We start from the raw sequence: 26,173 nt of genomic DNA on the forward strand, positions 1-26,173 counted from the left end.
CTCTGTGTTATCCCTGTCTCCATGCTGTGTCCTCCTGTGTGCCTGTAGCTAGTGTGTGTTCCAGTTCCCCAGTCTTGTCATGGATTACCTCTGCCTTAGCTTGATTGATTTCAGTTTTTCCTTGAACTCTTTTGTTTGTACATGGGATTTTATATTCATTAGGTAGATATTTTTATTAGGTGTATCGTCAGTTTTCAGTAGTTTTTTGTTGACAAATATATTTCAAATATGCTTGTATGGAAACTTTAATAGTTGTGTGAATTTAACTAATTATCTGTTCATGTTTTCTATACTGGAGATCGATTTTTGGACCTGTACTGGCCACAGCTTTGGCATATATGTAAGTTTTAAAAAGGCTTTCACACTCATATGTCTCAAACTCTGCAAATTTCCTGTTCTGCAGTGATGTTTAGATTCTGCCTGTTATAAAAAAGACAACAAACACTACATGCTACAATACTAGCATGTCGGATGATAAGATGACAGATTCATGTTAAGATAGGAGATAAAGTACTTCTATTTTTTGACCTGGAAATAGCTTTCATATTGTAAAGATCATCTAATATGGTCTAAAAAGATAAACATAGTAGAGGATGATTATCCAATCTTGAGTTTTCAGCCAACTCCTACAGGACGGGATATTTTTATCAGTTTGAACTTCCTGTGTGGGAAATTGCTCCCTCCATCTCAGCTACTGTCAACACCTCACAGCCTGTATACGATCCACGATATCTTTCAGTCTTCCTCGCTTCCTGTGCCTGCTTCCTTCACTTCCTCTCTCCCTCTCTGCCAGAAATCAGACATTCATCTAATCAGTGTCCCTGTTTCTTTTTTTGTAGGAGTTGGACTGATGAGCAGAGGTTATGCTAACATCTTCATTGTGTTTGGTGTCATGCTAACAAATTATGCAAAATTATCTGAGTGTATGGCAACATTATAACATTTCAGTGTGAGGATGTTTGCACCTTAGGCTTTCCACACATCTGAGTCAGAAGGCCGGGAGCCTTAGGACACAGCCATATAACTAAATATAACTTAAAGCAGAAGGAATTAAAAGTTAAAGAAGTTTCAGCGAGACTGAAATGTCAATAAGTTTGTAAGAAAAGTTACTCACAGTATGTTGCTCCCATGCAGCATTAATTATTCACAGCCAACTGGGTTCACATTGTTCAGTTAAATGGCAAACAGAAAACAGAAACCAAGCATTGCCTTTTGTTTTTGCTGCAGCGGCAGTCTGATTGTAAATTGTTTTCTCAGGATGTGCTCACACTTGTACTTTGGTTTACATACTTTCACAAGCAGACCAAAAAAGTAAAAACAGACAAAGACAAACTGAACAGCTTTTGTGCCACAAATACACTTGTCAGAACACATTATAAGGCACCTGATGTCCTCTTTGCTCCATGTTGGTTTTTTGCCTCTTTTGTTTCGTTAGCATGCTATTTTGTTCATTATTTGAGACTTGAAGCTGGGTTCGGATTGGTCGATGCTGCCATTTCTGCCAATCTGTGCCTGAGATTATTTAGAAACTAAAAATCCACCTTCTCGCAGATGACAAATCAGAACTCATGGGTCAGCGCTGCTGCCCTCTATTTTGCTCTGCCTGGAGCTTCTGAAGTCCTGGAATATAACAACGAGTCGATACAAGTTCAGTATGACCACCAGAAAGTTCTTGATGGTGAAGAAAACAAGCATCTGGTGGAAGATGCCGTAGCAGGCCATGACGACAAGCCTGACCACCAAAAAAGGACCATCCTGGATAAACAAGGCCTCCACGATGGCCCAGATGTCAGTGCTGTGTTTCTTCAGGAGGGAGGTCTCCTGGATGGCTTCATCACCCTCGCCTTCTGATTTGGTATTCACCACTATTGAGAAAAAGGAAACAAAAAAAAATCCTGGTAGAACATGTTGGTTCCGTATGTCAACACCTAGTGTGTTTATAAGGCCTTCAAACACACTGCACACACCCAGATGAGCAGACACGCACTAAGAGAAAAGCAGAAAATCCAAACTAAGTGCACTAAGTGCCCTACAATAAGAAAGACATTTAACAGTATCGGTATTACAACTAATATATAAATTATAAGGTGGTGTCATAAATAATTAAAGCCATTAGCAGGGATTGTCTGCTCTGGGACGTTTTGCTCTACCCTTTTTGTGCTTACTCTACATCCCTGCATGTATGTGACTACTAATTTGAGAAGGTCCACATCATCCATACAGCACTGCTTGGTAGCAAGTCTAAGGCTCAGGAAGTTAAACGTTCAAGTTAATAATTAAACAATGCTGGAGGCTGCAAGGCAAATGATTTCAGCTGATCTGGTTTTTACTGTTTACTTACTCTGGACTTTACTAATGTTTTTTCTAAACACATTGTTTAGATTGTCCCATGCTTGGAACAAGCAAGAAGGATATTCTTTTAACAAACACTCACTGACCAGCCAGATGTAGGGGGAACTGTAACATGCTCCAGGTCCACACAGCTAAGATGATGTAGACCAGCTGAGGACTGTTGTCTCTGCAAAAGACATGCAGACATAGCTTCAGTTCCTATTTCAGTCAATGCCATTGATACAATGTACAATGTTCACCAGGGATGATTGATACATTTGTGGTGCAATGAACAGGAAACAGTATGGTCCACTCCTGCATTTGCATACTTAGTGGTAGAGCATTTAGATCTCTTCTTATGTAGCAGTTGCCATCTGGGCTTCTCCACAGTGAAGAGGGTGCCAAATCAAGTGAACAGGCTGAATGTTCAAATCCTCATTGCTGAATGACTGCATGATGGATAATGCTGTTGTCAGGGTTGGACTACAAAGGCATGAAAACTTGGTCCAAAAATGTATCAATCACCCCTTTCCTGTGTATGTGATTAAAAACCAACAGTGGACATCCACCCACTTCACATCCGACAGTGTCTCACTAGTAAACTCCAGAATATCTGCCGCCGTGCCAACAAAAATCAGAAGAAGCTGAGACAGTTCATCTCGTGTGACTCCGCCTCCCAGTGGGAGGAGCCATTTCCCCACAATGAGGAGGATGAGCAGAATCTGATGAAGAGCCAGGATCCAGTCATTGGAACAGACATTGAACAGCACCTGGTTGAAGTTCTGCAAAAAAGGAAACATAAATATATGATATGATATGATTTGATATGATATGACCTCATACAACATGCAGATTTGTCACCAACTAGAATTTTCAGAGTGTTTTCAAAGGCAGATTTGTAGCACTGTTGAGCAGCATGAAGGTCACTGCTGCCTGGGTGCTGAGATTTCAATCCTTCCACTCAACTCCACTTACCACTCGACACAAACAATGACTCAGAAGATCAGACTCAGATAGCACAGACTAGACTTACCATCCATGTTGTGCAACCACTATTTTTTGTAAATCCCTGAGACATGGATTTGTTGGAGGAATGCCTGAAACTGTCAAACTGCCTGTCAGAACATCTGCTCTTGCAAATTCTCTGGAGCTCGTGTTTGTAATCAAAGGCAGAAGATCTGTCAGTTGCATTTTGCTTAATGCTACATCCGCATTCTCTGATTGTAGATACTGTTATAAGGAATTTGATAAGTTAATCAGGGGGCTTCCTAAATGGTTTAATTTACAATTGCATGTTTATTTTGACTCTTGATGAACACTCCATTAGAGATGATATAGAGTGGCCACCCTTTCCAGGCCTGGAGGCCTGTATTTACTGGAAGATGTTTTATCTGTCCCACTGGTGGCTTCTTCTGAATTCTGACCTTCACATTCTGACCTTCACAAGAATTTATGCTAACTTTCCGATTGAAAATGTTGACAGCGTCATTCGAAGTGTGTGAGCAAATTGTTGGATCTTTATTTGAGGGCTGACTAATAAGTTACTACAGGGTTCAGCTAAGCTGCTTTGGTGTTGGTGGCTGACAAGAGGAGTGCTCCTCTACCAGGAGAGCAAGACCACAGTGCAGATTTGTGGTCTTGCAAATTTTGGCTGTCATCCTGGAAAGTGGATTTACACTCATCCAACACCTTCTCTAATCATCCAAATTGGGTCCCTTGAACTACTACTTCTTCATAAAATGACCGTATTGCTGCTGTAGACAACTTTCTGGAGGATAAAGTGTCCAACACTGCTGGACTAAGTGTGTAAAAGGAAGAAAGAACCATGTTGTAGGTCTTCTAAAATGACTGGTTCAACCATAGGCCATAGTCACTTCTTGTAAGTTTGAGCCAAGTGAAAAAATAGTTGACATGACCTGACTAAATTAGTCACTATATTAATACTAAACAATTACTTTCACTTCCCTTTGCATTAGTTTATATTGTGTTACTGCAGTGCAGGGAGTTTCCAAGAATGGACTGAAAACAGACACAGAGCAGCAGTGTGTGGGATTCTCTTGTGAAAATGAACAACACATTAGTGTAGCAGTTCTTGAGAATTCTGTGAACTTTTTGACTTTTTGGTTTTTGGCTTCCAAACAATCCATCCATTTTCCAGACCCACTTGTCATGTACAGGGTCACAGGGGGAGCAGGACCAAGCTATCAACGGGCGAGAAGCTGGGTACACCCTGGACAGGTTGCCAGTCAATCACAGGACCAACACAACACACTCACACCTATGGTCAATTTAGAGTCTTCAATTAACCTATAACAAGAACGTCTCCTGGAGACAACCCACACAGGCAAAGACAGAACTTCCAGTGTTTGTAGGAATATTACACAAGAGTGAAATATGTTTTTGTCAGTGTCAGTGTTACTCTTACCTTTAGGGATTCCAGGTATGTGACATTTCTGTGGGTCCCATTCAAAGTGATCACTTTAAGCAGGTTCTCCCACGAGTCAAGCTTTTTGCACTGAAATAAGAAACTTTTGAAATGAACAGCAACTAGAGTACACATGTAATGAATTGTGCAACCTGCCCCCATGTTTAAAAAACAAACAGCAGCAGCAGTACCTGATGGTCGTTGGAGTTGTCTTGGCGGTGGTGGAGCTCCAAAATCCAGATGGAAGGAATGATACTGATGAGAAACAGAAATATGGGAGGAGAAAACCTGCAAGATAGGCAGTAAGGCTTCATCAGTATTACAAACAGATGGAAAATACACATCTTAAAAGCTGTTAGTGGCACTTTTACATATATCACCAGTAGTGGTCACAATGTCCATTAAGGCTTGTATTCAGCTAACTTTCCACGGCTTCGAAACAATATTCCATTATTAACAAAATAATAATAATATTAAAAAACTTCATTAGTGTTTGTGTAATTGCTGTAATTGCAGCCAAAAGGTCTACACTGCAGCTTTAATATGGATTAGAGACCATTATTATACAGTAACTATTTTAACCATTGTCAAGCTAAATTAATACATAAGTGGTGGGGAAAAAACAATATTTTAACTTAAAGGGACAGTTCACCCCAAAACTTTTGAAGATATACATACAACTGATAAAAACTCTTTGTCTTTCTTCCCCGAAATTATGATTCACAAGAAGTCCTTGAACAAACTCCTGCTGTTAACAGAGGAGGATAGATGGGAAGCACTGCAGGGTCCGGAAATATTATGAATATTTGATACATAGAGTAGAGTACTGTAAACATTAAGTACTACAAACAAGTATTTCATTACCATTTTGCTTTCTGCTCACTCACTCCTACACAAACAACTGTTTCTTCTTAATTAAACAAGACAAACAAGAACATTCTGCACATGTCCGCATGGAGAATTCAATGAATGGGTGCTGCTCAAATTTGACTCTATTTTATTGGTAGTTTACTTTGTGCTGTTGTAATAACGCAGTGTCCCCATTATGGGACAAATAAAGGTTTTGTTTAGGAATGAATTTCATGGGAAGGGAGTGTCCCTGGAGTTCAGGGGACGCTCCTTCCCCATCTTTACTGTCCCAGGACGATTTAACAATAACATGGGGGAACAGGCAGGATGCACAGTGAAAGTGGGGGAAGGGGCGACAGATTAATTTAATGCACGCACTGTACTGTAAAATACATAATCTGTGCAGATCAAGGATAATAGCCTATATTACATATTTATTAAATGCATGTGCATGTTCTTACCATTTGTAATCTTTCCCCTTCCTCCTCTTCAGTGTGATGATCATTTCAGCAACAAGCGGCAAAAGGAGAAAAGTCAGAAACCAGTAATTATCATTCTTCACCGATGTCACCCTCATGATGCCTGTCAGGGACACCAGGATGAACAACGCCCTGGTAACGATCGCACATATAAACTGAAACAGAGCCATCGCCACGTAAAACTACAGTAAAGTTCCTGAGTGCTCAGACCCACGCACAACAACCGCTGACTGCAGCTTTCCTGCTGGATGTAGTTTTTTGAACAAAGTCCCCAAACTTTAGGCTCCGCCCGCGCAGACGAAGGTCCCCTACAGACTTTTTTGTTTTGTCCCGGTACTGACAGAAGATCAGATAATGGAGAGTAATGACACATAAATAATAAATGCGGACTTAAATACAAAGCCTGCTGTCTAAGAGAGTTCATTGAGATTTCTTTTTTGATTTATAGATCCTGACTACGTCGAAACTCTGTGAGTGTACAGGAGAGGGCAGCATCACATCATGTGTTCCTGTAGCAGGAATACAAACAGGAGCAGCACATCCTGCTTTTTGTTCCTGGACAAATCATTAAACATAAGGGTACATCACTCGAGGTTATAGAAAGGAGTCCTCTAAATGTTAAATCACACAAAATGAGATTAACATTGGATTACCTTGTACACAATAGTGCTGCCTAAAGTAGACTAAGTCACCCTGACCCTGATTTTTTTTTCTTTTATTACCCAACACATCAAGTTATAGTGAAAACCAGGACAGGGCGAAAATAAAAACAAGATGGAGTTTGCACAACATCTCATGCTTTTGAACCTGCACGCCTCTTGTTTTTGTAAAGTAAAAAGAACAGATTGTTTTTTCTAATGAAAAACAGAAATGTGGACTGACTCCTTCACTAACATTTGTCCAACATAAAACAATGATTATGTAGTCTAATCACATATCTTATTTATGTGCCATGCAGGAAACGACATGTCAGAGCGAGTCTGTGCTGGCTTTTTAAGTCTAAAACACACACACACACACACAAAATCGTCATTTTGCCCTACTTGGCTGCATGCTGAGTTGATTTCTATTCAAATCAACCCGGCCAGTCGGTGAGGCAGAGAGGAAACAGTAGAAAGCCCTGTGACCTTAGAAAGGAGTCATACTTTTCCTGCCTTTGTTCCAAATTGTCTGTCATTGTGCCCAAATTTACATCAGGCAACATCTCAATGAGAAATGCAGACAGTGAAGAAGCAGTAGAAAGTATCCAGAGGGAAATAAAGACTCTTGTTACATGCTGCATTTAAAAGAAAATCACTGTGAGCTGAGTTTTTAAGAAACCAGTGCTGTATTTTCTGAAACATGTCCCTGGTGTTTATCATGTCTTTTTGTTGTTTCTAAGCAACCAAGGTTTAGAGTAAAGTACAAACAAAAAAGTGGCATTAAAACAAAAATCAAACCAATTTCAATCAGGGTGTTCCCTCCTGATTGCAGCAGCTTACTTTGTCCAAGAGGAAGAGACAGTTCAGTCATACAAGGAAACAAACATCTCCTCTGTTGAGACTGAAAGGCTACCCAACGCCTCACACACACACACGCAGCCTGGTGTTACCCACTGTTTCTGTGTGAGGGTGCTGTTTAACAAGTATGATAATGACAGAGATGGCATTTGAGCTCTGATCACAGAACACTGCTTCCTTCTATGTGGCTGATCATTCAGCACTGAGATATAGAGCACCTCTATCTGCTCCTTTAGCACAATCAAAACAGAATCAAATGGATAATAGGTCAGTGTTTAAATATTGCTATCCAGCACAGTACAGTTGGTGATGACAATTAAATAGAAAAGCCTAAATCAAATTAGGTCACTGGCTCTGCTAAACTAATGTTTACATACAAAATTAGACCATTAACATGTCATTTAATGCATGTCAAACTTGTGAATCACTGCTGTTCAGACACAATCCTGACAAAAGCATTCAGCTGCTGGTAAAAATAAAATGGTCCACTTGGACTTAAAGGTCAACTATAACTTCAAAATCCACACTAATTACAGATGTACATTGGGTTTAACTGATGTGATGACAAAGGACTATACTCACTATACATATATCTGTGTGAAGCACACAGATATGAGGCACAGGTATCACTGGTATTTTAACTGTACCAGGGTAAGATGGATCTTTATCATCCTTTTATAAAAAATATTGATCTAAAAAATGATCATTTACAGTGATCAGAACCATGTTCATAGCAGCAGTGTGTTCAACACAGCTGTGTAATAATTCTAGTTGTGTAGAGTGGACCAGTGTTATTTTGAGCTCACGCTGCTGCACAGAACTAGAACATTTAATCAAACTCTCACAACCTGACTGACACACACAGAGTTTCCAGCACAGGAGATCTGTTTGTGACTGGAAACATGAAGGTGAAGCAGCCATTTTTGTGTGTGTGTATTTTTTACATTATCCACTAAGGCCCACACATCCCTGTGCTTCAATAAGGTTGACTCATCCAGTCTCACAAACCTCCTCAGGTTACATTTGTTTATGTTTCAGATGACAGTTTTAGTGTTACAAGCCTGAGCAGCTGTTAAAAGCAGGAAAACTATTCACTAACTATTCTGATTTCTTTATTCTTTTGTTTGTGTGTGTGTGTCTTTAAATACTTTTGATTAAACATTCCTAAATTGTCATTATACACATTTAAAAGCAAAGAGTTTGTACACCAACAACATTTTTCCCACACAGTGTATTCACACCTTTAATTTAATATATTAAATATGCGTGGGTGTGTGTTAAATACCCACACATATTTTTACCAGTCATTTGCAGTCCAATTGTTCTCCACACTGGATGATTAATAACTTGCCTGTTATGTTGTTGTATGTATGTTGTACAGTGTAAATTTTCCTCTGTAATCCTGCTGTCACCACCTTGGTGTCATTACTGCTGCACCCCAACAGGTGGCACTACACTCTGCCCAGCAGCTTCCACAGCTCTCAATGTGGCACCTTTATTAGTCAACATGACATTTATGTTAATAGCAAAAAGGATCAGCACATCGAAAAAAAAGAAAAAAAGAGGTGGGGGCTCCTGAATGGTTAAAACCAGCAGACTTCACGTATGCTAATTTGTTTTTTTTTTTTTGGGTGGATGAAAAATGTTAAATTTCAACATCTCACAGTCACCACAGTTCGAAGGATATAAGTCATATTTTCCAACAGAGAGCTCCTTTTAAGGAGAAATCCATTGCTCCTTTGTTTATTCATTTAATTTCATGGCAGCTGCGCCTGCTTTAAAAACCATGTCAGAAACAGCGCAAGCTGGATTGTTTTCCCAAATATAAATGTTCTTTAAACAGTACAGGTCATGGGTGAAGCAGGTGGTTAAATGGTCGTAAGGCTCTGGCCTTGATTTTCTCTCCCCTCGTTTCAAAATACTGTTTCAGCTCAGGGCCCTGCAGAGTCACACATGTCAGGCATTTGCATGGGAGAAATTGGACTTAAATGGGTAACACATGACTCATTCTGTCTCAGCCCCGACAGCTGCAACAGGCCAAGCAGTTATTGGACAAATATGATTCGCCTCAGAACAGAATGAGTCTTCAAAGCCTTTTCCAGTGTGGAATCTTTGACGTAAGCCGAAAAATAAAGAGATATTGAAGCGGATTTAGTGTGAAACATATTGAGTTACACTCAAACCATATCATGAGTATTCATTTTCCTTTTTCACTCGCTGGATTTCTCTCTGACCTTAACCTGACAACTGTTATGAATTCTGCATTAGCAATCAAAACAAAGGACTATTATGCAGAGCAGCGCTGGCTCCTAGTTGCTGCTTGGCTCGTATTCCCCCGTACAGTAAACAGCCCACAGATGTTTTACATTGATATTAACAACCTTAATTTGTCCTGCGTAGAAAAAAAAGGCCGAGCATAGCGTGGGGATTAAGTTCTCAGCCATGTATCACACACAGCACAGACAGCAATCTCATTTAGCTTGAGTGAAGTTTACAGTGAGTGGGTTTTGCATAGGTCATTAGTTGTCTCAAAATACCCCCCTGTCACCATAGCAACTTCAAGTGACTGCTAAATTGCCTTATAAAATGAGATAAATTATTAATGTTGAGCGTTTTTTTTTCTTCTTTAATATGTGTGCTCAGGCTCTAAAGCTTTGCACACAGCACTGTATTACCTTTCCTGTACTGCTGTAATGGAACAGTTTAGCTATTGTCAGTCATATTCCAAAACCTATCCTTTGTCTCCATCCATAAGTAGGCTGAAGTCCTTCATTTATAAGTCACAATCGACGCTGTTATTCAAATTGAATACCTGAGGCTGCATTGCTTTTTACACACTGTTATTTTATATATATATATACATAACACAGAGCTCTCAGTCCAGATGGGAGGGTGACATGCACCAGTGAATAATCTGATCGTAGATGTCTGCTGACATTTATGCCCGTTTTATAACAATTCAGTGTTTGACAGAAAAAGGCAGCAGTGATGCATTGCACAGATGGCAAATGCTGAGGTCAGTGTCCTCAGCCATTTCATTGTCAAGTGATGGTTTGACCGCTGGGCGTATTAACCCAACTGATCTTTGCAACACACAAAAAAAGTAAATCTTAAATGCTGAGATCAGGTTCTGTCTTAATGCATTCCTCAGATGTGAAGGTGACTCTGTGACCTCTTTACTTCAAAAAAAATACATTTTTCTTTCACTTCTTGAGATTCAGCTGCGTTCCCCTCACTCCCTGCACTGAAAACATCCATAACTCAGAGGCAGCTGTAACTCAATCTAACAAAATGCCTTTTCAATCACTCTCATCTTTTATAGTTATACCCATCAGACATTTACATAAATACATTATTCATGGTCTAATCCTGGTTTCAGATGGGGAGATATAAAATGTGACTCTGTGTGTGTGTGTGTCTTGATGTGTATGCAGATGGCAGTGGGGAATGAAGCAGCCTATTTTGTTTGTGGTTTGCACATTTCTGATTCAGCTGAGCACGCTCCATCAATGAGGCAAATTTACATTTGCTGTGGCAGTAATAACCTAAAACCAATACTGATGTTAACACTTGTATACACTCGAATTCACGTTGCCCTGCCGCATGATTACATTTGCGTGGCGCTTAATAAAATGACTCACTTGACATTATCAAACAATTCGGGCTGTAATAGTTGCCCATGAATGTGAAATTGTGTTTTGCAGGCAATTAGTTCATTGTCATGGCAGTCATTCACACACACACACACACACAGGGTTTGCCTTATGAATTACTAAAGCTCACATATAAATATAGTATTAGGTATGATCAGTATCACAGCCGTGAATGGATACAGTAATTGGTTTGCTGGATATGCAGAAACCATAAATTATGCATAAATCATGACGAAGTGCAGATAAACAAGTGTGATATTAGAACAAAAAAAAAAGAGAGAAGTGTATCTACTCTGCTGTGAGCAGTAATAATCCACGCTGCATGCGGCGGCTTCTTTGATGTTCTGAAGATATCAACTGCATCACAGATATTTATGAGCTAAGTCAGTTAATATTCAGCCTACAGAGCACACACTGACACCTGCTAATATGCACAGAATTCAGCTCAAACAGCCTCCAGATGAACACATCCAATTCCAATCCTGATTAAAAGTGAACCTTCAATACACTAATTGGCTTTCTAGTGCATGTGCCGTCCACTGTAAGGTGGACTTAAATGTGAGTGAATGGAGAGAAATGTTACACCATGTTATAATGAGTCTAAGAGGCTAAAATTAGCACCACAACATCTCTCTGCTCTCCTGTTACTTTTCCTGAAGTCATGCTGCAGACGGAGGCCATTGTCATGTGATTACAGCAGCACAAAGACACAGGTGTAAAGTTACTATTGGAACGTGTTCCCGAGGACAAATTTACTTGATGGATTTTTAATGTCCCAGGGCTTTCCACTGATGATAGATGGATATCCATCGGGTAATGCAATTGTGCATGTGGAATGAGTAGGAGATAGAGTGCGTTGCCCTAATTTCTCAGAAGCTTTCTTGCTTTAGTCATCTGTAGATTTTTATAATGCCTGGCAGTGCAATTAAAAATGTGGATCCTAATATCACACTGAGAGCCTTTAATGCCAGTAAAAGTGATGCTTGGGCATGTATGCACATCCTCTCACTGCTGAATACATCTGACTAGTTCCCCTGTCAGGAAAATTCAAATGCTCTATTAGAAGATTAATTTAGTAAATGAGAAACCTTTAGGAGATTTTACAGTTTAATGATCTTCTCTTCTTTGATACAGAGTATTTTGAGTTGTTATATAATAATGAACCAAGAACTTAAGTAGCCCACTGTGCTTTGAGCTAGTAAAAATGTTTAATACATTATAATGATTACTAAACAAATCCATTTTGAACCACTATCAGAACTAGAAAAGGGCATTTCCTGAAGAAAATGCAAGTTTGATTGCTGCAGCTGAAGCATTGCTTTGAATGCCGATGTGAAGGATTGTTCTGAATTGCTGGAGAATCAGAGCAATTCAGAGCTTTATATGCCTCTGTGTGTCAGCCTGTCACCATGGTAACAGCAGAGGAGACTTCAAAAACCACTCCAACTTTGAGAGCCTGGCGTGCGGAAACAAAAAAATTTTTGAAAAAACTTGAAGCTGTGCCAAAAAACTTATGAAAGAATAAAAAAGTAGAAGAAGAAGAAGAAGAAGGAGAAAGAGGGTGAATAACAATAGTTTGATTGTCTAGCAACGGCAATCAAACTAATAAACAGATGCTAACTGCTAGCTTGTGAAGAAATACACCTACATAGGCTACTGTGCTGCAGAGACGTTGGGGTCAGCATGCTAACCTGCTAGCTGTAGCTGTTTCAATCATGTGATAGCAGTTGTGCTGCAGGGTGGTGCAGTTGATGACGTTGGCGACTTCAACTGTCATCAACCAACTGAACACAAGATAAGAGTTCTTAATGTAACGGTTATAAAGAACGATCCAGCAGCAGCATCCACAGGAACGTTGTCGCCGTTCTTTCAGGTGAGCGAACAAGCGGAGGCGGAGCAGTCAGGTAAGCTACTCCACCAACTTTGCTTCTTTGCTTTATGCAGAAATGATTTTAGCAAGTGTGTATGTACAGTATGTACCCTCCCGAAGCATATACTATTTTAATGCGATATTAAAAGCACAGTGTGTGTCTACACTGCGCTTAACTGACAAGCTAGCTGGTAGCTACGTTTACCGTAGCTAAAAGCTACATTAGCTTAAAAGCTAAACAACAAGCGGACTACACTTTAGCCAAACTGTTGTTTTTATAAGAAGAACGTCAGAGAGAATAAAATGTGCCATAAGCTTGTCTGCTCCCTTGAAGTGATTTAATTATAGTGTGAGTAGGCTATGTAAACACATCTATGTAAATAGTGGAGTACACCATGGAAAAATTATTGTTATGTAACAAGAAACAACAATATTATATAAAGGAACTAACTATTTTCCCCTCTCAAAACACTGTAAATGAATCATTTTCTGCTCCTTTTTGGATGAGGTCATCAATGGAGTGGTTTAAACTCTGCAGCTGATATTTTCTTTTAGCCATTATAAAGAAAAAAAATCATTTTTAGCCATTAAGACACACAATTGGCATTATATGTGCTATTTTAATGGCTTTTGTGTTGCTTTGCTGCGGTTGAAAGTATAACCCCAGCTCTCCATTTTGAGGTTGGCTTTCCAACCACACTGCAGGCTCCCTGCTGAGCCCGCCTCATTATGTTGAATGTGGAACACCTGTGCTGAGAAGCTTTTACCACTTTACCAGGTATCTTTCCACCATCGGCACAAAGACACAGAAAACTCACTGAAACTCATTTATCCATATTTTCCATCATAATAATACCTTCGAATTGTGAATATATTTGAAAACAAAACAAAGAATGTTCAGTCTTTATGCTTATGACTTTGGCTACAGTGTGTTTTAAGATAGATTTTTTCCATTGAATCATATTTAAATATAAGATAAAGATAAGCAGATGATATTATTGGTCGTATGCATCTGCCGGTTCTCAGGTTTATGTTGTTACAGATTTCTAATACTTCTTTCTCTCTCTCTGTCTTGTTTTTGAACACATGTTTATTTTCAATAAAGATTTCTCCACATGAAGCACAAATCATACCAGTTCACATCAATATCTCCATCATAACATTGCAGTCTCACTGGGCTCTGACTGTTGACAAGCAAACACTTGCAATTGCCAGATAAGAGCTCTAGTGGTGCCATTGATTAACCAGGGACTTCATTATGGTGGCTGCCATTAACAATGCAACCCCATTGATTCAGCCACTGAAATGGCTGTGAGAGAAATCAGGAAAGATAACACTAAAGAGCTGCGGTTTATATTGGATTCACTGCAGGAATCCCAATGCTGCTGCAGCCTGGTGTAAAACAATGAGCCTCCCTGTAATCCACCTTTTTACTCTGCTACTTAAAATACCTGAGTGTCACAGAACATCGCCTCAGCTATTTTTATACTAATACATAATGTCCTGCTGCTTGTAGAGGAGAGAAACTGGAAATGACTACCTTTATAATTCTACTAATTCTTCTTCATCAGTCACACTGTGTAATTAAGATAAATACCAGGAAGCCTTGAAGAAACAAAACAAGCCAGCATACACTGTAGTGGATGTGAATCAATGCGCCTGTGTGTACTCTGCCCGTCATTTCAGGAGGAGAAAAAAAAAGGCGCATTGCGTAATACTGTACTTGAAATAGCTGGTGTCAGAAGTAGGCCTATGTCGCTGTTGCCTGCTCTGTGATCTGAGTGCTGGATAAATGCAGGGCAAAGGGTGGATGACGGTGGAGAAACAGCACAGCGCCGTGGACGATGTGGGTACTTTTCAGTGCATGAATAATTCCAGACAAGCCGATAAAATACAGCTGACACATTCAGCCGGCGGAGCCTCAAAGGACAATGAGCCCGCATATGTAAATAGAAACCGTCAAGTTAGTGTAACTCGGTGTAAATAAGATAAGCTGTGATTAATAATTCATATAGAGTGTTATTGGTTTTCTAGTACTGTAATTAAAAAAAATATTAATCAATATAATTATATAATAGAGGGTTTGATCGCGTTAATGTGTTAACACATGTCAAATATATATACCTCGCTGTCTCTGCAAGGTCAGCTCTGCGTTTTAATATGATTTATGTCCGGATAATGGACCGCCTCGTGACGCTCCGCTTTCTAACTCGGCCAATTTGGTCTTTTTCATGTTCGCCTTTAAAAAAAATATGTATATATTTATATAAAGGCCATTATTTTTCAGCATTTTTTTTAGAGCCAACCCTGCGCGCACCCAAGCCATAACGCACACCGCGCGTTCCCCTGAAAGCAAAGCACCTCCCGGGTCCCCACATTGCCTTTTGAGGAATCGTTTGATAGCCCTATTAACTTTCATGTAACATTGTTTCTTGAAGGCATCCACAGCAAGCGCCTCAGTGTCATTACTGTGAGAAATGTGCTTTCATACTGAACGTCTTTTACAGTCCTGGAAGGTACATAGTCTTGGAGGGACAAATAACGTGGAATAATAGCACTAATTGAGCTTTTATGCGCAAATATTCTGCACAAAAGATGTTGTCTAAGTGTTATATATTACTACAACTTATCAACGATTGAATAATGTTCATATGTTTTATAATTATGTGGTAATATTTGCCCCAAATACACAGTTAATCCTAATAAAATGTACCAAAGTGGTCGCTAGCACATTTGATGTTTTTAAAATTCACACACACATTTAGACAACGTTTCCAACAGTGTTTTAAACTGAAAATGAAAATTTCTGCGTCCCCCTTGCGACTAAAAATCACTATGTTTTAACTCCACAGAAATATGTCTCTTGCAGGACCTGCGGCAATCCATTCAAGCCAGCAAGTTTGGAGAGCGTGTTGAGTTTAATCAATTCATAACGTCGAGATGGAGCCGAACTCACTGAAGGTAACGTTTGTTATCAGCCGTCGATTTGTTTTATTTTCGCATTGCGCTATTCTCTGCCTTGTGTAAACTGCATGCATGTACGCAATCCGCAAAACTTTGACTCTCTGCATTTAGTATGTCCACATATATGTGTCATATGTTGAACGTCTAAAAATAGTTACATGATATGGTACTAATTGTGTTCAGAAAGCTGAGATAGCCTGGTGTGATTGCCGTTTACCAGCCGTGCGTAAAATACGCGTTTGAAATGTTTGTGTTCGCCTGCTTACGATTTGTTTACCAAATGAGTTGATAAGAAATTCATTAATTTTGTGTTTGTCTTTTTCTCCTCAACAGTGGGTGGGCTCGTCTTGCGGTTTACATGGACCATATATATTCTATAAAGCCTTTAAATTTAACCGGGACGGCAAACCGAGAATTCTATCTCTCGGAGACTTTTTCTTCGTCAGATGTAACCGGAGGATCCTATTTGCATAGCGGAGCTTCAGCTGCTCTGGGAAGAAAGAACAAGCAAGCAACTTTTATCAAGCTCCAAACTTTATTTTCTGCCAGACGATACTCCCCAGGGACGAACAGTCACTCATGGAGAGGTATGAATACCCGATCGCCCAATGAATAATTATGAATCTTTTGGTGTTTTCCTTTGGTTCAGCATGTTATTTACCAGCATCTTTGCTGCATTAAGAGTTGGCAGTGGATGACAGAGGCATTCAGACTGACGTTGATGTATCCGATTGACCTACAGCAGTATTTGTTCTCTAGTTTACTTGAGCCTGTTTGTCTATTGTGGTGTCAAATGCTGAATGTGCACTTGTCCAGCTGCGCTCAATAAGGCTGCCGCTGCGCTCTACGGGGTTAATTGTGTTATAAAGGGGGGAAAATCCGCAAGAATCCTGCGCCTGGGCTCTGTCATTTCATTTCTTGGTAAAAGCGTGTCAAATGCTGACATATGGGCGGAAATTGCGAAACGGTAATGAATGCGAGGGATCAAACTGGCTCAGATCGCTCGCTACGATAGTTATTAGATATTTTGTAACGCTGCCTGATGTTGAAAGAGGCACAGCGAGTCATAAAGCGTGGCAGAGCAAAGCCAGTGCTGACACGTTTTAACTATACTCTCCACGCTTTGCATAATTTTCCATGTGAACATTTCCATCCTTTAACAATGTGATATTGTCAGCTCGCATTTGAGGCAGCTCTTAAAACGCCCCTGTGTTACATTACGCTGCTGCTGCTGCTGCTGCTGGCACTGAGAAAAGCAATAGTTATGATTGACTGTGGCCATATGTGGCGCTTGTGATCCGGTTACATCGCTGCACTGAATGGCATTACTCTGATTATTGAGAGTTTTTCCTCGGCGGCTACAAAACAAACAGTGTGTTGTTTTCACTCTGAAATGACAGCAGCCACTTTAATTACCACTCTCTGCTTCTGATCACTTGCGGCTGCGTGGAAATGATTCTCTGCTGCTGGTATATTGTTTATAGCGAAGGACAAAGCCGTGTTTGTACTTGACTCTTCCGCTGATGGTTTACTTACATTCTTTCCTCTTGAGTAATAGAGTGGCTATCACATTTCCCTTTCATGAGAAAAGGTGGCTATTTATGGCCAGTCGCTTAGACAAGCTATCATCCCTGTGTCAGAATTCTTCTATGAGCTTCTCACTTTAGTCTTTAACACGCTGCAATTATTTAGTAATTACTTTGAGTGCATGCATTGCCGATTCTGTGGCCACACTTGCGCAACGACATGTCAGCTCCGCCCCTTTCCAGAAGACTTATTTGCATTGCAAAGTGCTTACATTCCAGTCTATTGGCTATATCTGGAAAATATTATATTCAACTACAAGCTACAACTACCCTGTTTGCTTTGAAGTGGAAACAGATTATACCATAGAATTGGGCCAAACAGAGAAGAAAAGAAATATATATAATTTGAGGATGATATGTCTAAGTGCAATATATGTGCCTGCAGGCTGACCTCAATTAAAGGGCTTGCCAGGCGTTCAGCTCTCATCAAATCGGACTACTTACTGTACATTACACAGTGGAAATTGCCCTGACAACTTCAAGTCAGTTTATGACCTTCACTGAGCCCATTCAGATTCTCGCTGACTTTGCCCCATAACACTAATCTGCACCGCATGAGTCAGCTAGGAGCGCTTACAGATGCAACCCATAATCCAAAAAAACAAACAGGAAGGGTAAACCAGCCCCAGGGAGGAAGAAAAAAAAGGCTGATGTATGTGTAAAAAGGTAAACATCAGAGAAGAGTTCATTTTCAGCCACACCGAGAATTTATTAACCTCACCGTCTTCTTGAGTTTTATGGCTGCTCAACTGTAAATCTGTAATTGACTGGCTGAATATTAGGGGTTCAAATTATTCCAGCAACTCGTAGATATGAACTTGATAACTTACAGCTCTCAGGAAGTGTGCATGCGCGTCTGTGTTATCACAGGCGTCATAAGGTAAAACCACAACTTGGCAACAGTGCTCCTTATAACCTCTATTGTCACCGTGTGACACTTGAATATCTTCACACAGCATAAAAACAGAGCTGACTTATGACTTGTACACAGCTGGTGCTGGGGGTTGTTCCTTGTATCTGGTAGATAGCTATTATCTTAAGCCTGAAGCCACTACCCTCCAAAAGCCACAAAAGGCTTCTTTTGAAGACATCATATTGAACAAGCTCACTTGAATAGGATTACTGATTCACTTGTGTTCTCAGTGCAGAGGTATGATGTAATTTCCTGGTTATTTCTCAGGTATTTGTTTGCCTCTCCCGCGCCGTGTTTTGCTGCGTTGTGCAGTGACGAGAGGAACCAACCCATGACCTACTGTGCTTGTTTTTCTTCTGTCACAGGGTTGGAGGTCAATTCCTTTTTAAATGCAGCCAGCTTTGACTGGAAATAAAAATAATGATGATTCATTGAATAAACGCGACTCTGGGCGCCTGTGTTTGCTGAATAGCTGATAAACAGATACAGAGACAATTTATTAATCTATTTATACTAAGTTAATTATGAAGTCCATATGCGGAGGAAGCTCTATTTTTTTTCATTGTATCTTGGTCTGACAAGCAGTGTTTACCCCCACCAGTTGAGCTCAGCTTGCTCTTTAAACAAGCTTTGTGTCGGGTTGCTCACCCATTATGACAAACCCTCTATCGGGGCCTCTGCTCTATTTGTCTGCCTGCAAACTGCCACTGACTAAACAGTCACATGTGTTTTAAAACTCACTGAGTGACACATTATTTCTTCTCACTCCGCATGGCCTGCCTCTCTTGCCTGTAATACTTTCTGTTTTTGGACTCCCTATTTCAGGAGAGAGCTGTTGTAGATAACAGCTCACCACACACACACACACACACACACACACACACACACACACACACACACACACACACACACACACAACACACAACACACAACACCCAGTTATTGTATACTCTGCTTCAGGCAGTTAATTACTTATGCTTATCTTATAGTATATATCCCACTTTACTGCAAATACAGCAAGGCGCGCTTAATGGGAATTCACAACCGTGGAGAATATTTCTAGATCATGTTATATTAATGTGCTATTATCATCACCTCTGATTTCATCTGACCTCTCTTCTCCTCTATTCTGTTCCTCTAGCTGACAAGGTACACACACACATACACACATACACAGACACACTGACAGGCTGGGGACTGCAGCAGTAGGCCAGTATTGATTGCTGTGGAAAACACTTTGGCATGCATCCAGAGCCATTTCTTCAGTGCATGGCAGTAGTCCATGCATGTGTTTCAGTGCTTGGAAAGCCAGCTTGTAGGGAAATTAGATTGTATTCATTTGCTGCTTCTTTGATTTTTCCTAAGGGAAAAAACCCTGAATGGGTAATTCAGGCATCTGGGATGCTAGTTGAGTTAAGTGTAAGTGGCTTAGATATGCGAGCAGCATTTTGATGGATAAGGTCGTTCTGCTGAATGACTCGAGTGTAAATGTGATATGGCACTTTTTCCTTTTTAGTGAGTCCATACTGTTCTCTTGTCTTGGCCAGTTTGAGCATTATACCAAATCTCCCCATTCACACAACAATGGCAGGAATTTAGGGGTGTGTGTGTGTCTTTTAGTGTGCATGTGTGGTGTACGCGCATGTATGCCTCCTCCTGCCGCAGAACAAGTCATTAACTCTGAACACTGCCCTCCAGTGAATTCCTCACCATTGCTGAAATAGCATGTAAATTATTACCAGCTTTTTAGGATAGTGTAATTTAAAACCTTTAAAATGTAATACCCCGGACTTCAAAGGCTATAAAAAACCCCCACAAACATTCTGATTCTGATTCTTTTCACTGAACTGTTCTGTGTCTTTGCAGCCAGAGTAATGATACGTTACAGCAGCGCCTGTTTGTCAACACGCAGAGGACTTTTGGTGCTCTTTAGCTCGGTTTTTTCCACTTTGTCATTGACTAACCACTTGAACAGGCAAACATTTGCCTTGATGCATGACTCCAGTGCCCCCGGGTACAGCGGATCGTTATTATAACCTTCGAGGAGAATGCAGCCACAGATGGGAAGCTCTTGCTTAATACTGCAGCCTATGTTTTTAATTCCTAACTGTGGTTTTTTGGATGGAGCATGCGTTTATGTGCGCATTTGCTAAAATACAAGGATACAAAAGATGCAGTGATTCAGGGAAGCTGACACAGCTTTTTTGTGGTGTCACCTTACATGATGGATGCCTCACCCACTTTCAGAACAGCCTTTGAAAACTCCTGTTATCTCGCTATGTTTTCTCTGCAAAAGAACGCTAAGTTCATATATCACTGCAGCAATCTCTTAATGGAATCGGTGAATAAAAGATGAGTTCAGCACCCCGTCGATATTACAGCAACTGTTATTCATATGAGTAAACTGCATGAATTAGAGCAGAACATTATATACTATAATTCCACCTTTTTAAAAGCTGTTCATTGAAGCCTTTGTAGTATTATGGCAAACTCAGAAAACATATTCTAATTCAATTGTCCCTGGCTTTCTCCCCAGAGCTCCTTTTTAATTCCCAGATAAGTTTGTTTTGGGACACTGAAGCCAAGGTCAGTCACAGGGAGGGGAGATAGATAATGAACTCATATTGTGTTTCATACCCTCGTACTCTCTCTCTCTTTCGTTCCCTCTGCTTCACCTCCTCTCTGTCTCCTCATTGTCCATGTCACCATGTCCATTACTCAATTACTAATCTCCTTTGGCCTTAGGAATTCCAGTGCTGACCTCTCTGAGGCAGCAGGCTGAAACCTTCCCAGCATAACAGGAGGACTGTGTGTGTGTGTGTGTGTGTCACTGCCCACAGTATATAAAGAAACCCACCCACTGGGAGCGCGCACCCCTTGACTCCCAAGCCGAAAGTCCTGTCCGAGCGATGAGACGCTTTGCTGCAGAACGCTGACAGTCAGGAATGTCTGCCTTAATATCCGTGCATAGTGGCGCGAAATTCTTATAGGGAATTGTTCAGCATGATATGGAATATTTCAGGGTATATTGTTTCTAATTGGATCACGGAATAAAGAATCAGGAATGTCCCTTATGTGCTGTTTTTGCCACCAGTACATCACTGCATCCATATAAATTGAATGATATGGATTTCAGTGAGTTTAATTTCAGTGAGATTGCCGGAGTCATGGGTTGCAGTTATCTTCAGTTTCACAGCAGAAGTCTGTTTTGTTTCCCACTTTCAGTCTATTATGTGTAGTCATAGCAATAAATTCAGTCAGTAGTGTTTTTGGAGATATCACGCCGCTGCAGTAATAACATGAATTATTGATAGAAGAATGGAGACAGAATGTAACATCTCTCTGTTAATGCATTACCTTACATTCCAACTCAGCCATAAAAGGAGCAGTTATGTGTTTATTGATGTACCCGAGGTAAAACTACGCCGACACATCGACAAGATATTTAGCTTTTAATGCACATGTGTAGGAAGTGTCACTAGAATGACACTAGGCTGTCTGGTATGTTGCTGATGTGGAGTGTCACCTCTTGGCTGTGGGCTTGCAGTCCTCTGACCTATATTATCAAGTGGCCTGCTGGCTGTGTCTGCCGCTTTGCTAAACTATCAACTGCCTAACTCGAAGTGACAGCACAGTGTGGACGGCCGGCATTTACAGAGAAGGCAGGCCCACAAGTTTTCTAAAGCTCATCTTTGAAGCCCAAAATTCAAGTAGTGAGTTGAGGACCCCTGCGGTGCTGCTGGAATGATACATGTTTAGTGTTGTGACAGCGTGTACAGAGGTACAACAATTAGTCAGTAGGTTTGACAAAAAAAATTAATCCATGGCAATATTGCTCTTTTCATTATTAGCATAGGCATTTTAATATATTGATTTGCTGAACCAACTGTCCAAAAATGCTGATCTGATCTATAATCTCTTCGAAGCCACCAGACTCCCCTGACAACAACAGTATTTATATTATCATATCTGGTAGAAGATGGGAGGAACTGTTGTGTTGTAGTATGACTTGGCTTGTGTCCAAAATGAAATTTAAATCACTGAAGTCACACTAGCAATATATGTGTTGTTGTTTAACACAGCACGTGTTTAAAATCAAAAACAGGTCAGCTGCTTGCAGTACTCTGATTGGTCTGAACCACTGCTGCTCAAATAGCTTAAAGCCTGGTAAGACAGAGTATTTTGTGGTCTCACGAGTCTGACAACAATCCAGCTACTCTCCCTTTAAATATTTGCTGTTCTCCTCATGGCAATAATATATAATACGATACAATACAATAACAAGAATTTGTTGGCTGCCCGTGTTCTGTATTTTCCTCACTGTGGTGGGAAACCAGGTTGGTGCAATGCTGCTGTTGTCACCATTTCTCAATAACTGACTGTCTACTTCTCAGAAACTCTTCGCACAAACACAGCACATTTCTTTATTCTACAGTTTCTCAACCATATATCATGACTTATGCAAACCACAAGCCTGATATTCATCTTCCTGCTCCACACTCTCAGTCTTTAGCCTGTTACTGTTGGCTGCTTAAGTTTAAAAAAGGAAAAAAAAACAGTATATGGCCAAGTTAATGGATGTAGCCTGTTTTTCAGAGCTGTGGCTCAGTTCATAGACTGATTATATTCTGGACTGTGTTGACAGCTGCTGAATTGCGCTCACCTGTTGTGTTTTGCTCTCAACCCGAACAAGTCCCCAAACAGGATCTGTTGACACTCAACACAAGGCACCGTGTCATTCAGCTGATTAATATAGAGGGAACGGCTGTGTGTTTTTAAGGTTTGTGTATGCTCTGGTGTGCTATTGAACCACTTGAAGGATTGCCGTTTGACTCATCTTGCGGCAGAACATTTGGTGCCTTATTTTTGGCTTTGAACAGAAATATTCTATGGTATTTGTGCTGTCAACAGATTGCATCAAAGTACAGTAGATAATTCTTCAGAGATACAGTACAATGTGGTTTTGGCTGCAGGCTGAATGCTATTTACTGTTGCTCTACATTATTCAAATGGCCTGCTTTTTGTGAAGGCAGAAACAGCAGTCAGTTTTTCATTGCATGGAAAGCCAGTTACAACCACCCGCCACCACTTGACAGCTGAAGACAGCTCATTATAAGAAGACCGAAAACCCATGTTTGATGTTTTTACTTAGTGAGGGAGGCACAGCTATATCAAGCTATCCCTCGCAGGCTTTTCCTTTATAAGGAAATACTGTCTCCAACTGGTTGGGATTTGATATGCCTGTAGTTGCAGATGATAGGAGAACTGAATATGGATTTGTATAGGAATTGTATAGACAGAGTACTCAGGGAAAATCTAAAAAGCTGAGAAGTCTTGTGTTTGTTTTTGGAGTACGATGACAAAATGGCAGAAATAATCCTTTAAACATGCAACTGAAATGCTAATCTAAGGAAGTATTTTAAGCAGCGTGTGTATTTTGTTTTTGAAGGGTGGGGGTGGAGGGTGGGCATCTTTGTTGTGTTCACACTCTCTATTTACATACATTAAAATGAAAGCAAAATAAGTGTTGTTTTACATTCTGTGTTATACATGCTCTTTAAAGGAGAAATAAGTAGACAGATGCTTGGTAAATTGGAGATAACAAAGGTAAACATCACAGACCGACTCTGTGTGTCTGCTTGCACATCTGTCCTCCAGATTTCCCTGTTTCTGCAATAGCCATCTTACAGCACAGCACTCTATTCTAGAGTAACAAGCACTTCAGCCATTAGCCCTTCAAATGGAAACACATTTAAACATCTCTGCTTCCTTCCTTTCTCCACTGGACCTGTAGTTCTTCGAGTATGAGAGTTATTAAAAGGGGGGAAAAAGCACATACCAAAGGTAAAGCAAATCTTATTAAGTAAGCCAACTGAACTGAGGTATGTACACAAAACCTCACCTCAGTGTCAGCTGTGCAAATTGCTGCTGTAGATTTACATTTACAGTTTCCTCGTTGTATTGTGTGTCACCAGCTTACAGCTTTTTCCCTGCTCGGTCATTACACTCTCACTGACCAAGTTTACACACACATGCACACCGTATTTCAATTGATGTCCATATTTGGTTTAAGGCAGCACTATAAGGTGTGCACATACACTGCAGCTACAGGAATACTCCCACTTACATGTTAAACATTCTGAGTATGCTTTTATTTAGGTTAATATTGGAGCATTGCTGTGTATGTAATGTAGTGACTGTAACAAACTGCATTTCATCAGCTTCTTTACACTTGGATTGTGCGATATTTGGTGCATTTAAAAACAGAAATAAACCAGCCATGGTGACTATGATGAGACTGGCTTTCTAATCACAAAGTCTAAAACACCTACGTCCTCATTGACATTGATTTAACTCCTGGCGTAAATTCAATTCAGCAATCATCCACAGCATCCATATTCATGCTGCTGTAATTTACTTACAATAATGTGCATCTACAGCCATATTGCTACTTGAGGCACATACTAATTTAGTTGTGCCGTTTATTCTGATTCTGAATTTTGTCCTGATCTTTTTGTTGTTTTTTTAACCTGACTCTTTTACTGTGTAAACTATATGCTTATACACTGTATCCATTCTGTTAGCCATTGATTTCCTGAACTGCAGCGGTCACTAGAAGCAAACACAATCTTAGTTCTTTAATATTTTTTATTACATGGATCTCTATAAGAATTCCCTTGATTTTTGTGCCAGCCTCAAGTGGCCACTTGAGGATTTGCAAGCGAAAGTGTTGTTTTCTGGTGCCAGCACGTTGGTTTTTCAGCCTCATATTTACAGCTGGGCATTAAGGATAGAAATCTCTCAATCAGTCGCTATCAATATGAATCAAAACATAAATCAAGTCAAAGTCAATCTGTCAAGGTTACAAAATACAAAGTCATACAGTGGACACTGCTGTACAGGTACAACTTTGAGCTGACCATGAAGGCTTTCTTGGAGTCGGACTGCATTGATGATCTTCTGCCTTCCTTCTTTCAGCACGAGGTTATTGCAGTGTCTGAGAAGGTGATTGTGCGACTGGAGGACCTGGTAAAGTGGACGGTACCAGACTTCACAGGATGGGCCAACAGTCTAAAGGCAGAGCCTCTGAAACCCTCGGTGCTCCGAGAGCTGGGAACCAATGGAAGGCGGGAGGCCCTTCATCGCTACAGGGAGAGCACCCTTACCAGCGGGTTGAATTTCAAGGATGTCCAGAGGGAGAGGGCACAGCTAGGTGAGTACCAACAGAAACATCAGTGTTTCAATTTTCCTTTGGGCTGTAGTGTTAAATGTTTATGCATTTGTGTCCTGCATTCAACATAAATCATCTTGCATTTATTGTCCTTTGGTTGGTTTAACAAGTGTTGTCTTGACTGCAGTAATTCATCAGTGTGTAGTTGGAATTAGTCCCGATATAATGAGCTGAGAATCACACTAATAGACGCAGGCTAGAGGTAATGGCAGCGTGTTTGCCAACATGTTGTCATCTTACAGCTCTGTTTTCTGAGCGTGACATTAACAACGACAGCAAATCATATAATTTCTGCTGGCGAAGTCTTTAAATAATTGAGTCACATCAAACTGCAGTCTGATAGGGTCTTATCCATCAGTTTAGATCATAATTG

At 40.3% G+C, this 26,173-nt stretch overlaps 1 protein-coding gene and 1 pseudogene across 1 annotated transcript; one reads left to right on the forward strand and one right to left on the reverse strand.

The window, feature by feature from the left end:
* Positions 1-1,155: 1,155 nt before the first annotated feature.
* On the reverse strand, positions 1,156-6,387 carry LOC114446815 (transmembrane protein 26-like). Its single transcript, XM_028422609.1, has 6 exons — positions 6,067-6,387; positions 4,948-5,044; positions 4,757-4,846; positions 2,905-3,113; positions 2,439-2,518; positions 1,156-1,865 (listed from the first exon to the last, which is right to left on the reverse strand). The coding sequence occupies exons 1-6, from the start codon at positions 6,252-6,254 to the stop codon at positions 1,567-1,569; spliced, it is 963 nt and encodes a 320-aa protein (XP_028278410.1). The 5' UTR covers positions 6,255-6,387; the 3' UTR covers positions 1,156-1,566.
* Positions 6,388-15,959: 9,572 nt separating this feature from the next.
* LOC114446807 (AT-rich interactive domain-containing protein 5B-like) overlaps positions 15,960-26,173 on the forward strand; it is a 72,984-nt pseudogene continuing 62,770 nt past the window's right edge.

The sequence above is a fragment of the Parambassis ranga genome, chromosome 15 (genome assembly GCF_900634625.1).
Source record: "Parambassis ranga chromosome 15, fParRan2.1, whole genome shotgun sequence".
Lineage (NCBI taxonomy): Eukaryota > Metazoa > Chordata > Actinopteri > Ambassidae > Parambassis > Parambassis ranga.